The 18,169-nt window shown below is 31.2% G+C and overlaps 1 protein-coding gene and 1 pseudogene across 13 annotated transcripts; one reads left to right on the forward strand and one right to left on the reverse strand.

Moving 5' to 3' along the window:
• Positions 1-201: 201 nt before the first annotated feature.
• LOC139875866 (GDSL esterase/lipase At5g14450-like) lies at positions 202-11,759 on the reverse strand (annotated as a pseudogene).
• A 1,558-nt stretch (positions 11,760-13,317) lies between these two features.
• Positions 13,318-17,935, forward strand: LOC139876849 (uncharacterized). 13 transcript variants are annotated; one of them, XR_011768323.1, is made up of 11 exons: positions 13,318-13,434; positions 13,517-13,591; positions 14,088-14,277; positions 14,355-14,608; positions 15,183-15,221; positions 15,915-15,982; positions 16,078-16,170; positions 16,271-16,320; positions 16,508-16,722; positions 17,345-17,801; positions 17,910-17,935. XR_011768323.1 is itself a non-coding variant. In XM_071864228.1 (9 exons), the coding sequence occupies exons 4-9, from the start codon at positions 15,825-15,827 to the stop codon at positions 17,247-17,249; spliced, it is 483 nt and encodes a 160-aa protein (XP_071720329.1). In that variant the 5' UTR covers positions 13,318-13,434; positions 13,517-13,591; positions 14,088-14,277; positions 14,355-15,824; the 3' UTR covers positions 17,250-17,336. The 13 variants fall into 13 exon arrangements, 1 of the variants encoding a protein (XP_071720329.1); XR_011768321.1 differs by having other exon boundaries at positions 14,355-14,466; positions 14,560-15,827; XR_011768324.1 differs by lacking the exon at positions 15,183-15,221 and having other exon boundaries at positions 14,355-14,466; positions 14,560-14,608.
• Positions 17,936-18,169: the final 234 nt, after the last annotated feature.

Genomic DNA, 18,169 nt, shown 5'->3' on the forward strand with positions numbered 1-18,169 from the left:
AAGTGTACTTAATGCACAAAACCTCACCATTCTACTTAAAAAGTGATTATTATTGAAATAATATCCTTTTGCGAATTTATTCGATGCTAGCTATTTATATATAAATAATAAAACTATTGGACAAAAAGTGTTTTAGATCAACTGAAAAAGTCTCAACCATTGCATAAAAATACCTTGCATAAAAAATCATATGGTTGAATATCAAAATAGTTGCTTACCATACTTGTATGCTTCACTTATGAGAGAATATTTGAGCAAATATATGTCAACATACACGAACAATGCTTCTTGAAGTTGTGTTCTCAGTTGTGATACATTATCCTTAAGTTGTTTATTGAGATCTTGCGCTAATTCATTGTAGGAATTTACACACCCGATTTGGTATGTGTTGTTTCGAGTTGGTGCATTATTTCACGAAATTAGGTAAGCACCCAATCGGACCTGTATTGTGAGTCTAAAATGTTCTTGCTCCACCTTGGTTCAGTAACAAAAAGATAGAATATAGCTAAAGAGCTGAAACATTTGCGTATGTCTGATACCCAAATAAAATAGCCCATTTTTTATAAAGTGGGTCGATGTGAGATGTGTCGCCTTAAAAGTCCCCTAAACTTAAAATTTGTAGTTAAATGTAATCATAATTGACATATACGTTTTTATAAAATGATACACAAAAAGTGTTACGGGGTCAACCCAACTAAAAACGGTCCATTTCAGGTCCAGTTCTACCTATAAAAAGGACCCGTTTCGAACTGAACTCGTTTTGACATGATACCCGAGTTGGCCAACCCAACCTTTTAACCACCTTTAGTATTGGTCAAAGATACAAATACCTCTAAAACAAAAGCAAACTGGGAATGTGTGTCTTCACTTGCTCGTCCTTCATCGATGTAATTCCGGCATGGAGATCGTTTTATCCATTGTTGAATTCATAAAGGGGGCAACTATGATCCTCAATTTGTGGTAGACGATCTTTAATTTTACTATTTACCACTAATCCATAAATTACACACATAAAAATTCAAAAATAACATCTGCAGTGTATGCTAACACCTAAAATACAATGAAACAAATGCTTTCAAAATAATGTCTAACCTTCATCAAACGAATTGGAAGAAGTTTTTTTAAATTGCTCCAACTTTGACAGCAGTACATCAAGAGTGATAGGGTTAAAAATTATGTTTAGATTTAGAGCATCTATCGGCTGAATTGTGAAGCCACTAGCAGCAAAATTTGCACCATGTCGAAAATTTGTTCCAACTGTATCCACATAAGCACTTAAGCATGGTAATCTTAATTTTTCAGCTGGAAATATTGGTTCACAAAATCAAAACCACATGCAGTATTGAATTAAAGTGACTTGAATTAGATTAATATTGATATGCTATAAACTTTTACATTATTTAGCCCATTTTTGTCGTGTCTTTATTGTCACCTCTATTCGCATACTTTCTGATCGAGTTCAAACTTTTTAATATATTTAAAAGAAAATCATTTTACATCTCTCAAGTAAACTCAAGACCTGTGACGACCCCGAAATTTCTGACCAAATTTAAACTTAATCTTTATATAATTCCGACTTGATAAGCAATGAATTTTAATAAATATTGAACCACCGAAAAGAGTTTTACACAAGCTTTTGTTCACCCTTTTATTCCGACGATTCGCGAACATCATAACTCGATTTAATTGTTTAATTGTTTAATTGTTTAATTATTGTGTATATATATGGATTTATATATATTTAACTTGAAAATATGATAATTAAATATCTCATTAAGTATATTAACAAAGTATTATATATATATATATATATATATATATATATATATATATATATATATATATATATATATATATTTTCATACTACTAATTTAAAGAGTTTTCAAACAATATATATATCACTATTTAAACGACGTAATTAATTTATGTTAAAATGTATTTACATATAATGTATTACGAGTGTAAATACATCCTTACAAGTATTGAATACACTTTATAATATACCAATACATATAAAGGATAACTATACTCGTATTTCCGTTCAATTTTCTCAAAGAATTCTACTCGCATTCATACGGTATTTTTACCCGTATTATACACAGCTTCTAGAAGTATTTACTATTGGTATATACCAATAGAAATCTGAAATTATTTGTGTAATATGTCATTCATGACTTAATCAATTTAATATGTTATGCATGACTTAATACAATTTAACTTATCTTAGATATTTTCACTAAAAACCAAAATTATAAGCTTATAAATAAGGACCATTTTAACTCATTTTTACTCCACATTTTCTTAAACTAAAAACACACACTTGAATGCTCTCATATCATACATTAATCTCAGCAACTTTCCTCTTCATAATCAAGGTAAAATACTTCTCAAAATCCTTGTTCAATTCCTTGTATAGTTGCTATCTTATTATACTTATAAAACTTGTAAAAACTAGAACTTGTTTTGGTGAACACCAAGCTTGTTTGAAAAACTAATCTAATTTTTCTAACTTAACTCTAATAATACTTATTTATATGTATTATGATGTTATATTAAGTTAATATAAGAACTTATAACTTGTACATATGAAGAACACCTTGAAACTTAACATATATCCGTTAATCTCCATTCGGTAAAAAGCGGGCTGTTTTGGGTTGGGAATTAAAAACCTATTTTAGACTTTGAGTTCGAGGCTAAGACTTTGGAAATATGTTAATATATATAAATAAGACTTCCAGTATTTTTTTAATGATTTTATACAAAGTGGAAGTATTTTATCAAAAATCATATATTGGGTGGATGCCGGGATTTTTCCAAATCTGTCCACCGACACAAAAAGCGGGTAAAGCTCTAAAAATTACTACCTGGGATGAACTTTTCGAATTGGTTTTGTAAAATTTACTTCTTAATGAATCCATAGCAATTTGATTCACTTTAAACGGAGTTGTAATGAATATTCGACGAGCAAAACAAAATCTGCTAAAATTAACGTTGTATGGACGAAATTTATATTATAAAAACTATATTAACCATATCCTTGTTAACTTTTCCTATATCCTATATATATTTGGACATGTTATCAGTAGTATAACAAAATATTATAATCTTGGTTAATTCTGTGATTGTATATATGTATAATAATATTCTTGGTACGTCCTAACACAATAAGTATACAATATGTTTTGATAAATCCTAAGACAATACGTACACAATACGTCTTAGTTAATTCTAAGATAATACGTATACAATACGTATACAATACATCTCTGGGTTGATGCAAATACAATACGTATACAATACGTCGTGGGGTAATTCTAAGATTATATATATATATATATATATATATATATATATATATATATATATATATATATATATATATACCGATTATTGGACTGTTGGACTTTTCAGACTATTTTGGACTACTAACAAAGGACTACTAACAATGGACTACTAACATAAAATGTTAAAAATTATTATATAAGTATTCTATGAACTTGCTTTATTTTATTCATATGTCGTATTATTATCTGAATCGTTATTATTGTTATAGGTTCTTGAATCCAAGGACGACGGTCATATTTTTAATAAGTTGAAAACTTATTATTAATATACTTTTACTACTGTGAGTATATAGTCCCATTTTTAAACTCTAAAAATATTTCGGGATGAGAATACATGCATTTTATGTTTTACGCCATGGACACAAGTACTTAAAATATATTCTACGTTGAGTTGTACCACCTTGCATATCTTCCTTAATAGCTTGGTAACTAATATTTACATGTTGTAAGAACATGTAAGCGCAAATCCTATTGATAGATCTATCGGGTTTGACAACCCCAACCTGGCTAGTCGCTCTAGTATCGTAAACGGTTGCATAGTACTTCGTTTTTTTACTACACTTGGTACAGTGTAGGGAGATTTCATAATAAAGGGAATATGCCACATTAATGGTTAAGTATGGTTACCGAAGCGCTCAACAACTTATAGAATACTTTTATACACTTGCGAGTGTACATATATTTATAACTATGAAATCTTGTGGTCTATATTTATATCGATGATAAACCTATATATCTCACCAACCTTTGTGTTGACTGTTTACGCATGTTTATTCTCAGGTCCTTAAGAAAGTCTTCCGCTGTTGCATTATCTGAGCAAGCTGTGCATGGAGTCTCATACTTTTATTTAAATAAAGTGTTGCATTCAATAAAATCTTTGTCATGTATTATATTCGACTGTTACGTCACGTGTGTAGTATTTGGAAACCGATGTATTTTGGGGATTATTTCTTAAATAATCGCCTACTTGTTTAAAACATGCATTATGTATAATAATGATGTGCTTTTTATGAAACGAATGCAATATTTTCTAAAACGTATCATATAGAGGTCAAATACCTAGCTATGGGACCAATGAGAATGTACTGCGTTTATAGTAATATGGACGGGTCGTTTCATTTGGTATCAGACGGTGGTCTTAGCGAACCATGTCTTGCATTAGCGTGTCTAACGGATAGTTATTAAGATGCATTAGTGAGTCTGGACTTCGACCTTAACTGCATGTCAAAAGTTTTGCTTATCATTTCTAGTCGGAAATCATCTGCTTATCACCCTTAGAAAATTACCTGCTTATCATTCTTAGTCTAGACACATCTTACTGCATTGATTACATGAATAGTGTATAGACGAAATTTATATTTTAGCGTATATGCTAATTCATATCTTAGCGTATCTGTTACTGTAAACTTTGCCTAACATATTCCATAAATTCCTCCGCAATCTATGAAATCTTTTGCTCTATATATTTATATATAGATATTCTATATAATTAGAATACCATCCGATAGCCGAAAATCACTTCATATCGAAAAATCCTTTATTCAATCGTACGAAATGGAACTCTCCACTAGTTCAAGTCCCTCGAATTCCGATATGGAGTTTCACTCGAGCTCCAAAAGCAGTGTGACCGGAATTGATTAACCAATTAGCTCATCTATTTTTGATGAATTGGAGATGGGTTCGTAGTCTACTTAATCATTGGACACAAAAAGAAGGTGATCCCTTCCATCCACCACATTGCCCTCTTGGTGAAGAACATGAGGCACTTACCGGCGAACCCGTTCGTAACACCATTTTCTCTCCTTTCCAGGATATGCCGCAACGAGTATAATATTACTAATATTATTGAGGCTATCCAACATTTACTCCGTATCTTGCATGGTGAATTATTTAGTATATATATATATATATATATATATATATATATATATATATATATATATATACTGTCATGAAAAGTAAAATTTCATTAGCAAGTGCATCCTACATCATTCATTCCCTTTATAAAGCTCATGACCTCTCTTTTTATTCAAAAAACTTTAAACATCTTATTTCACAATACAAAACAAAACAAATTCTCATCATCTATACTCACATCAAACCACTACCAGCACCAGCAATGGCAGTACCAACATCACAAACCTCAACATCGCAAGCCGCATTACAAGCATCAACATCATATGCACCGCAGGCACTGAGGGATACCAACAATAATGAGTGATGAAGTATTAATTCATTATTTCATTTATGTTGAAGAAATATTCCGCGGCGATTATGTAATCTCTAAAGTTTTAAGGATTATTCATTTCTAGTTCCAACCGTAAACCAAATGAGATTAATATAATATTAACTCATTAAATCCATATTACATCTGAAGAAAATATACATACATATATTTTCATAAAGACTGTAATAAAAATTCTTTTGTACAAAATATTACTTGTGAAATTTTATTTTAACGGGTAGGTAATACCCGAGGAATACTTAAGTTCACATTAATATGTTACACTGTACATTTTCAATGATGTTTCGACAATCGTTAATTATACTCTCTCCTTTCATAGCAATATACATCATTTCAAAAAATTCAAGACAACCATTTTCCATACCAATTCAATTACATATTCTGATTTTGACAGATCAAAATCCAAGTCAAGATTTAAGAATTGCCATCAATCTTAAATTCCTACATCCTTCAAAGTCATACTTTAAATTTAAACTATACTACAACATCACTTTCATTCACAGAACTCATAAAGATATTCGTATCATTCAAGATTCACGACGAATTCATTATACGGATATTGACGATGACAACCTGCGTCTAAACCCTTCAAAATTCTTGAAAACACCTCAACTAAGGAACAATCGAGAGAATGAATCAATCACACGATACATACGAAGAATATATGCATATAGATATGCATCCGGAGGACACTTGAACCTAAGCAAATGTTCAACACGTATCCGTGTCAGATCCTTTAGAATTATTATTACCCAAAATAACTTTACAATCCCTTTTCAAAATAGCGAATTTTTTTCACAGCTCCAAAAAGACAACTTCGACTTTTCATCCGGAGTAGCCTTATTATAACCTTGATATATACGTTGTCTTTTCGCCATCGTTACCGGGGAACCTTTTATATTCCACCACATTAGTAGTAAGCTTACCAGCAACGTTATTGCTATTTGACTTAAATCTCTCTGAAAGATCACTATAAAACCTTTTCATGTACCCATCTACATCTTGTAACAATAATAGTCATACCAAACCCCAGGAAGCATCAATAATTATTCTTGAATCTCACATCATTTCTGCATATACATATAACGTTATTTCCTGGAATTATAATTCTGAAATCCAGAATAGCACTTCAGCCTACGAATCAGTACTATGAAGTTTTGAAAAAGCTGAATGAAGCAGCAGAAACTGTAGACAATTGTAACAATCAAAAGTTGATGATAAAGAATATTGTGTTAGCAAAGCACAGAAAAAGAGAAGGTTTGGAACTGGAAAACGGATTAAGCAAACCCTGAAGGAGGCCGTGGACAAATCACAGGGACAAAATCTACCTTCAAAGAATCCAAATGATTCGGTGTCTGCTAAAATCCTTAGCAAATACCTTGCTCCTTACTCTAAAATCCTTGCGGACAATATTCTTCATCATCCTCTTATCTTAAATATTCTAAGATATCATCATATCTTCCATTATAAATATCCTTCATATTTCTGAAGATATTTTCATAACCATTCTTATCTGAAATCATTTATTCCTTCGCGTTATCTGTATCACATCATAAAGAAAACTGTTTTAGTTTCTAAATATCTGAAACCTCTGAGTGTAAATTATGAATGTTTTTAAAGTAATGTTGGGAACTGAAGCATGAGTTAGTATAATATAATGACACTTGATCAACGTGATTATATTACAGTAAGTCATGCTGAGTTTCTAAATGGAACGTAATGATTCACAGACCATAGCGTCATCATGTGCCATGTTACATGACTCTTACATTCAATCTAATCTCTAAACATATCAAGAACATATTCTATTGATAGTTCTATCGTTTCCTTTGGATTCTGGTAATTTCACAAGTCAAATTGTGCTATTACAATTTCTCTCTTAGAGCATTAGCTATGTTCATTCTGAATTTCATATCTATGAATTCTAGACCATTATTCGCTTGACTTGAAGTCGGGAAAAGAAGACGGAAGCATGAAACTCCAAAATTTAAGGAAAAATATAAGCACGAAGACAACGCAGAAATTACAAACCGTGTATATCGATGCGTATAGCAATATAAAGACATGGGAAAACTAAGAACACTATAAACCCAAGAGCATAGTAGAAATTAACTGATTCCTCCGATGGAAGATGAAAAACAAGAATGACAGGTGTGATAGTCAAGAATATATCAAGAATTAAAACTGGATGGAGCATATTGACGAATGTTTTGGAAGTACGAAGAAAGGAAGAAAGTATAAAAGATGGGAGATGTCGAAATAAGGAAACGTAGGAGGTTGATTTATAGTAAAATATCTGACAGAGAAATCGAGACAGATTATTGCATTAAATCGAAGAGGATCATAATTTCCTTAATCGCCAAAGAATCAAATCTTATATAGATTACAAAGATTTTCTTTAATCCGGAGATCAACCGTGATGACGTCAAAAGATAAGACGAATCCCTATTTTCTCATTTCACTCTTTTACGATAGCTTCACTCATACGTTTCGAGTAATCAAATTATTTTATCCATATTTCTCAATCATGATAAAACCCTATGAATCAACTTATATTCATCATAATAACATTCTTATTGTTAGCCATGACGACCTCGATCAAATTTCGGGACTAAATTTCTTTAACAGGTAGGTACTGTGACGACTCGAAAATTTTCGACCAAATTTAAACTTAATCTTTATATAATTCCGACTTGATAAGCAATGAATTTTAATAAATCTTGAACCTCCGAAAAGAGTTTTACACAAGCTTTTGGTCACCCTTTTATTCTGACGATTCACGAACGTCATAACTCGATTTAATTGTTTAATTATTGTGTATATATATGGATTTATATACATTTAACTTGAAAATATGATAATTAAATATCTCATTAAGTATATTAACAAAGTATTATATATATATATATATATATATATATATATATATATATATATATATATATATATATATATATATATATATTCATACTACTAATTTAAAGAGTTTTCAAATAATATATATATTACTATTTAAACGACGTAATTAACTTATGTTAAAATGCATTTACATATAATGTATTACGAGTGTAAATACATCCTTACAAGTATTGAATACACTTTATAATATACCAATACATATAAAGGATAGCTATACTCGTATTTCCGTTCAATTTCCTCAAAGAATTCTACTCGCATTCATACGGTATTTTTACTCGTATTATACACAGCTTCTAGAAGTATTTACTATTGGTATATACCAATAGAAATCTGCAATTATTTGTGTAATATGTCATCCATGACTTAATCAATTTAATATGTTATGCATGACTTAATACAATTTAACTTATCTTAGATATTTTCACTAAAAGCCAAAATTATAAGCTTATAAATAAGGACCATTTTAACTCATTTTTACTCCACATTTTCTTAAACTAAAAACACACACTTGAATGCTCTCATATCATACTTTAATCTCAGCAACTTTCCTCTTCATAATCAAGGTAAAATACTTCTCAAAATCCTTGTTCAATTCCTTGTATAGTTGCTATCTTATTATACTTATAAAACTTGTAAAAACTAGAACTTGTTTTGGTGAACACCAAGCTTGTTTGAAAAACTAATCTAATCTTTCTAACTTAACTCTAATAACACTTATTTATATGTATTATGATATTATATTAAGTTAATATAAGAACGTATAACTTGTACATATGAAGAACACCTTGAAACTTAACATATATCCTTTAATCTCCATTCGGTAAAAAGTGGGTTGTTTTGGGTTGGAAATTAAAAACCTATCATAGACTTTGAGTTCGAGGCTAAGACTTTGGAAATATGTTAATATATGTAAATAAGACTTCCAGTATTTTTTTCATGATTTTAGACAAAGTGGAAGTATTTTATCAAAAATCATATATTGGGTGGATGCCGGGATTTTTCCAAATCTGTCCACCGACACAAAAAGAGGGTAAAGCTCTAAAAATTACTACTTGGGATGAACTTTTCGAATTGGTTTTGTAAAATTTACTTCTTAATGAATCCATAGCAATTTGATTCACTTTAAACGGAGTTGTAATGAATATTTGGCGAGCAAAACAAAATCTGCTAAAATTAACGTTGTATGGATGAAATTTATATTATAAAAACTATATTAACCATATCCTTGTTAACTTTTCCTATATCCTATATATATTTGGACATGTTATTAGTAGTATAATAAAATATTATAATCTTGGTTAATTCTATGATTGTATATATGTATAATAATATTCTTGGTACGTCCTAACACAATAAGTATACAATACGTTTTGATAAATCCTAAGACAATACGTACACAATACGTCTTAGTTAATTCTAAGACAATACGTATACAATACGTCTCTGAGTTGATGCAAAGACAATACGTATACAATACGTCGTGGGGGTAATTATAAGATTATATACATATATATATATATATATATATATATATATATATATATATATATATATATATATATATATATATATATATATACCGATTATTGGACTGTTGGACTTTTCGGACTATTTTGGGCTACTAACAATGGACTGCTAACATAAAATGTTAAAAATTATTATATACGTATTCTATGAACTTGCTTTATTTTATTCATATGTCGTATTATTATCTGAATCGTTATTATTGTTATAGGTTCGTGAATCCAAGGACGACGGTCATATTTTTAATAAGTTGAAAACTTATTATTAATATACTTTTACTACTGTGAGTATATAGTCCCATTTTTAAACTCTAAAAATATTTCGGGATGAGAATACATGCATTTTATGTTTTACGCCATGGACACAAGTACTTAAAATATATTCTACGTTGAGTTGTACCACCTTGCATATCTTCCCTAATAGCTTGGTAACTAATATTTACATGTTGTAAGAACATGTAAACGCGAATCCTATTGATAGATCTATCGGGTTTGACAACCCCAACCGGGCTAGTCGCTCTAGTATCGTAAACGGTTGCATAGTACTTCGTTTTTTTTTTACTACACTTGGTACAGTGTAGGGAGATTTCATAATAAAGGGAATATGCCACATTAATGGTTAAGTATGATTACCGAAGCGCTCAACAACTTATAGAATACTTTTATACACTTGCGAGTGTACATATATTTATAACTATGAAATCTTGTGGTCTATATTTATATCGATGATAAACCTATATATCTCACCAACCTTTGTGTTGACTGTTTACGCATGTTTATTCTCAGGTCCTTAAGAAAGTCTTCCGCTGTTGCATTATCTGAGCAAGATGTGCATGGAGTCTCATACTTTTATTTAAATAAAGTGTTGCATTCAATAAAACATTTGTCATGTATTATATTCGACTGTTACGTCACATGTGTAGTATTTGGAAACCGATGTATTTTGGGGATTATTTCTTAAATAATCGCCCACTTATTTAAAACATGCATTATGTATAATAATGATGTGCTTTTTATGAAACGAATGCAATATTTTCAAAAACGTATCATATAGAGGTCAAATACCTCGCTATGGGACCAATGAGAATGTACTGCGTTTATAGTAATATGGACGGGTCGTTTCAAGACCCAACAAAATTTGATCTTAATCAACCCACATGAATGTTAAAAACAACATAATCTTAATTAACTCAAATTCTTATCAAAATTTGATATGTTTTTTAGCAATCTCAAGACCAACAAAAAACTATCTTTTATCAACCCACAAGACTATTAATCAAGGAATCTTACTTAAGTCAAAATCCAACCAATTTCATTAAAAATTGTTAGCTTCCAATCAACCCACACTTAAAGGTGTAAACTTCATTACCAATTCATGTTCAGCTTCTTAAAGTAAAAATTATTTAATAAATAAATTTACCTAAAAAAATTGACGATTGCCCATCAGAATACCTTCCAGAAGGTTTATGAAAATAAGTCATCCCATGTGGAGGAAGCACAAAGCCAAATACAGCAGATACAGCTCTTGTATCTGAATTTGAATCACCAAAGTTGTAGATTGCTAGAAGCTGACAAAAGCTTTATACCTGTTGAAAAGCAAATGAAATGTAGAAAAGTAAGGGTGTTTTGTAATTAATATTAAGGAAATCTATATCCCTATCACATGTATCCCACCATTGATGATCTTTCTACGATGAGCACCGAACAGCAGTCAGCTCTGTGTGCATCATCTAATGGATTTTGTAGTCCGAAATAAGCAACTTTGGCAACTTATCGTTGGTCTATTACTATATTATAAAACAAATAAATCAAAAATTGAATTGAATAAATAACAAATTAATTGAAGCAAAACAGTATTTCATCAGAGATAATAACATTTCGAAGTAATTAGTTGCAGAGTCATACGACATCAACATATGCTTTAATAAACATATACATATTTAAATTACATATGAAATTAAATAGATCGGATATATGTATATGTAAGCAAGGTTTCAAAATTTGCTATTCAGGGATTAATCGGTCGGAACTTTGAAAGGATTAATCGGCAATTCGGGGATTAATCGGAGATTAATCGGATTATACTGTATACATTTATATATTAAATTTCAAAAATTATATGTGTAAATATGGAAAAAACCATAAATATAAAGATAATTTTTAACATAATTGTCTAAATTGTTCGTTTTGCTTCAAGACTATAAAATTCTAGTTTAAATTCATGTTAAAATGTTAACCGTTTTTTACTTTAACTGACTTTGATTACCAAATTCGATTTTCATCCATCAATTGACGTTGACCGTTTAATTAAACAAATTTTTAGAAATCGTAACGGATTGCTCCTAAAAATGATTAATCAGGGATTAATCGGCGAGTAATCGAGTTTTTTACAACACTGCATGTAAGTATGTATACCTGCCCGCCAACGACTGCAATGGAAGGAAGAGCGTTCAAAGAGAAGCAAAAGTGGAATCACCAAGAGCAGTACAAGCTCTTTGTATACGATTAACTAAACCGATCAAGCTCTACATGGTTGCCGTCATAGTAAATAGTAATCATAAATCGTAAATTCATAATTCATAAATATATATAAAAATAGAAGTAATAAACCCTAGAATATGAGATCGGATTTTTGGTATACGAATTTGGATTTCGAGACAATCATATTAATTAATATACTTTAACGTTGAGAATCATCATCTTAATTATCTCGAATTTTTGTACGAAAGATTTAGGTTTACAGTTAATTTTGATTATTCTCGACGATTTGCGACAGAAATATAGGGTTTCTCTTCTTTTTCAATGTCGTAAGTGAATGGATATTCCTGAACCCCTATTTTGATTAATCTCTCCCGTATTTTTGCTAAGTGTAATGGTATTTTAGTCTCATTATTGCTAATTATGAAGATTATGACTTTTTAATGGTTGAGATTTAATGGTAGCTAATGAATGGATGGTTAGAATTAGAAGTTAGAGATTTAGATGAACTATTTTTGTGTTTATTTTAATATATAGTATATTAGATAGATTATTTATCATTTATTTTTATCAATATTAACTTTTAATTAATTAATAATAATATTAATTATTAATATCAATTACTTATTAGATTACTAACTATTAACCTTCCACACTAAACACCACCCGGGATTTACACGCTCCTTTCATAAAAATGTTCAAAACGACACCTTACCCATCCTTTAAAAACTAAATTCCCACCTCCCTTCCTCCTCACTGCCAACACCTCCTTCGCTCCTTCTCCCAAAGAATAACCCACCGCCACCGCCACCGCCACCGCCACCGCCATCGCCATCTTCCTTCAATCAAACAGCTCATTCAACAACCCAGAATCATCTTCATCCCTTACAGCAAAACAATATGGTTTCTCACCTGCTAATCGTGGTAAATAACTTTCAGATAGCATTTAATCGCGTGATTTCATTGTTAATCATATCATATATGTATGACCTTTTGGGAGTTTCAGGCAATCGATGAACCATTAGTGTTTCATTCGCACCTTTTCGTAATTGCATTCATCGATTCAAGCAATCGACAAAAGGTTAGGGTTTCATTCGCTATGTTTCAGAATTTATATTCATAGATTGTGTTTTTATAAATTTGATTTTGTTTAGGAATTTTGTCTAGGGTTACTAATTTTTCTCTATCTGTATGCCTGTGGTTACTGATTTTGTTGATAATTTTTTACTAACGTGTCTGTATCTGTGTTTATTGTTTGTATCTATTTTTAAAAAGCCCTTTGTATTTTCTAAAAGGGTTCACTGTGAACTTTCCTTCCTAATGTAATAATGGACATCATATTATTATGTGTATGAGTTATTTTTTAAGCATGAAAGTTTATTATTTTCATGGATTTATAGTACTGTTTTTATTTAGTTAGTGACATTATCTTTTCTATTAATATGAATATGAACTTCTCTATAATTTTGTTCAATTATTAGTTACTACTATTACTACTGTATGATATAGTATGGTATAGGTGCTCTTTTTGTTAGTGAGATTATGTTTATTACTGTATGATATGATGTCTTATGCAGGTTCCATCGCCGTGGCTATCTCTGGCGTTTGATTCGATTGCGGGTATTCTTCCTTTTAACTTATTGGCGCTAATCATTAGTAGCTAAACTGTAATCGGTTCAATATTTCCGCTCGCGCCTGATAAACGCCACCGCCAGCTGGTACCGTTCAATCTACGTATAGGGGTGGCGATTCAGATAGTTGTTGAACGTAGGTTTTCTTTAATATTGTTCTTCATTAAAGGTTTAAGTTGTTTGATTTTTTCCCCATTAATTTAATAATTGCAGGATAAGTTGATTAGGTGGTGTTGTAGTGTGAGGTGCATTGTAAATCACTATGCTTCAAGGATGCTTGGAGGTATCTAGGCAATTTATCTAGCCTTCCTGGAATTCGGAATTGGTAACATCGATTTTCAATTTTGATTGTTGTTTATATAAATTGTTCATAATCAGTCCCTAATTTGCTTTTTGAAACATATATCGAAAATTGGAGAATATGGATTCTAACCAAGATGGAGGAGGCTACAATCAAGAAGGCATAGGTACAACTTTAAATTTAGTCATTGATTTGTTTTCTGTTCCATTTTTTAGTGCATATAGTGCTAATGGGTATACTGCACTATGACATTGGGTCTTATTTGTAGAAAACTCTCAGTTTCTAGCGTAACTTTTGAAAGCATATTTATAGACTCATTAGTTTTTTTGGATTACATACCTTCAAGGGTGCTTAAAATTTGCTTATTTCTTTACAAACTCAGCAAATAAACAGTGCCATTTCATTCAAAAACTCATAAATGTGTGTGGACTGTTCTTTCAAGTGGTGTTATTAGATACCGCTTAATGCTCACATGTAGTTTTATGCCACCATTCAAAACCATTTTCATCTATTTATTAGTCTAAAACGAATATAATCAAACTTAATTAACGCAAATGCATTTCTAATATCAAAGAAGGCTTTTAAGACATCATTTGAAGGTATTTGATAGTGACTGAAGATCTTGAATCCTAGCTTAAAGACTTTCGAGGTTATTCTGAGTTGTTTTAACTTTTGAGAGTCTCAGTATATCTGTTGTTTTCACATTTCAAAATTTGGTGTTCGGTAATGTCTGTACGAAGACCAACTTTGCTCAAGGTCATCGTCCGCAGTGACAGCGGGTATGTATATTATATATTGATATAATGAATTAAAATTTAATTTGTTATTAGGGGGTTGATTTGAAATGTGATTTCGTTAATTAAATGATTTTACATCAAATATATTGAATTGATGTTTCTAAGATGACTGGATTGGTCACTTGGTCAGTCAAGTTAGTTACATACATGTCCTAACTACATAATTATTCGCCTGTAATGTACTCCATCACAAAAACTTCCACCGTCGATCTTCCAGGTGAGGTCCCAGAAGTAGATATTAATCAAATTTAGAATGTAAAACTCCATCTCAGATTTTGGTATTTTTCACCGACTCACTATGTGGACAGAGAAACCCTAAGTGGTTACGCCGATGAAGATTTTTGTGAACTACCGTCAAACTGGTGGTGATAAACAGTCGAAGGTACCAAAATCTTAAAAAAAAAAAAAAATCCCTTTTAAGTTGATTTAAATGATTTTGGGGATCTAACTCAGCAGGCATCTTTTGAACACGGTGTCTGATTCTATTCTTTGCCTTATGTTATTTCACTTTATGTTTTGGATGTTGACATAGTAATTTGTTTTTACTTTTTGTTTCTCAAGTTCTTTGTGCTGATTTTGGAGAAAATGGTATATCTTTAATTTGTTGTGCTAATTCTGGAAGTATTATTATATTTATTTGCCTTAGTGTTAACAATTTGTTTTTGTTTTGTTTAGTTCAACTTGATGCTGCTAATTGTGGAAGTTCAACTCAACAGCCATACATTAACAATACATGAACAGTGGTGAGGATATTAGTTTTTCTACCTCTAATAGGGTTACGCGTTCGAATATCGTGTTATTTTAGTTTACGATTTTATATCTTAATATACTTCTGTAGGTTTTTGCAGCTGCAGGTGATAGTATTCGACATTCTTCAAATGGCAGTGGTATGTTCTCTGTTCTACTGTAGTTGGTGTTTACATCATGAAAGGTGATTCTAATTCGCTATTTTAATAATTTATCGTAGAAGAGTTGTTTGCCAAAAATGTTATTCATGACCAATTGCTAAAAGATCCTGATCATATTCATAGTGTTTACGGCGGCTCATCGTCTGACCAAATGGTTACGCTTCAGCAGAACGGTTAGTAATTGTTGTTTTGTGTTTTGTTTAGTTTGTATTTTATTTACAGACAGTTGTTTATTGTTAGTTTGACGTTTATTTACACTCTGCTCTTGATGTTCATTTACACTATACTCTGTACTTTGGGTTTTGTCTTTACATACGTGCCCGTTATTTACGTCGCATCGTTATTGTTTACAAACACCAGCTATTGCTGTTGATCGTAGAAGACGTCGAACAAATCTAGGGCAGTGTAAAAGTGAAATCCTAAATGGCCTGAAATTTAAAGGTTTATGCATAGCTACTGTTACTGTCGTAACGACTGCAGACCCGGCAGACAACATTACTTGGATATTTTATATGAAAGTCAAGCAATATGTGACCTATCTAAAGAAAGAAAAGCCTTTGGCCCTGTTTGATCGGGTATTATTTTCGTTACATGCTTTAATTTCCTTTTATTAGTGATAAATTATGATTAGCCCCTTTATGTCTTCTACGAAGTATTTTGCAATTGAAAGTTGGTATGTGTTTTAGGAAGCTATTGATATCGTATTTGTTATGAGTACAACCCTTAATTTTTTACTGTCCGTAGCATATTAAACGGTCTGTCTTTCGGTATGCTGTATGTGTTTGTGAAATATGAGTAAAAGTTATATGTTTCTTATATGCTTCTGTTAGTTTGACTTACAATCTTTGATTCTAATGCTATTTGATGTTGCATTTCATACTTAAAACGTTCTGGTGTTTCGTTTACATTACATTACATATACAAATATAATATAAACATATATATGTAGAAAAACGAATGGATATTTAAATGTAAATTAGAACCACGGCAACCGACTAAACCTTATTGTAATCACAAAGCCATGTTTGAATCTGAGTGTTTAATACAGGACAAGCGTCATAAAGCAAAATCAAATGCCCATTTGAACCCCCAGCCCGCTTAAGTGATACGATGCTAAAATAAGTATGCAGTTTCAATTCATTATTTTGCCTTTCTAAATGTCATTAATAACATATTTATTTATTTTGCTTATTTCAGTTCTCTACACAATTGATTCCACAAAACGGGGCTTACCTCATTGTCATTCACTGTTATGGGTTTCTGTGTCCACCACAAGATTCTTGCCTTCAGAAGAATATCAGCATGAAGTTTTCTTTGAAAATTACTTGCAATCATATATCATGCTTGACGCATTTAATTTTAATTAAATCACTCATGACTTTAAGATTCGCAAGATATCTCATTCACACGCCTATTCATAAACCATAACCCATGTATATTTTTATCCTTTCAAAATATTCATTGTGCATTCAGGTAGAAAGTACACAGAGCAGTAGATGCACCACACAAGCAAGCAACTAAAAAGGACTAACAACTTATGGCAGGGTAACGCATGCAATATTTTTCTACTACATATCCTGCAGGTGCAATACCAGAAGCAAGCAGACTCAACGCAAACCCACTGAAGGGCAGCCAAAGATGATAACATCCAATAGTAAGTGTATACATATGCTTTCATGCACATTTTTCATTCGTAACTATAAATAATCCAAAGTCACTGAAAGTTAGCTTCGTCGTGCTGAATGAATAATATATTGAACAGTGGATTGTAACGAATTTGAGTGACGGAAAGAAACGGGTCTGCAGTATTGTTGATGATTCATGAGGATCATTTGCTGGCGACATTCAGTCGGAGGCTAACTCGAACTATTCCATCGGAGGACTTCAATCATCTTTAACCAGTTATTATTTGATGAATAAGGAATGAATATGTTAACTAGGTCAGCGGTATTTGCGTCCTTTGTGGTTCACCTCAACCCGAACCGTCACACTGTTTTAACCGCAGCAATGCGTGGTCCGTTT

Source organism: Rutidosis leptorrhynchoides, chromosome 11 (assembly GCF_046630445.1).
Source record: "Rutidosis leptorrhynchoides isolate AG116_Rl617_1_P2 chromosome 11, CSIRO_AGI_Rlap_v1, whole genome shotgun sequence".
Classification (NCBI taxonomy): Eukaryota; Viridiplantae; Streptophyta; class Magnoliopsida; order Asterales; family Asteraceae; genus Rutidosis; species Rutidosis leptorrhynchoides.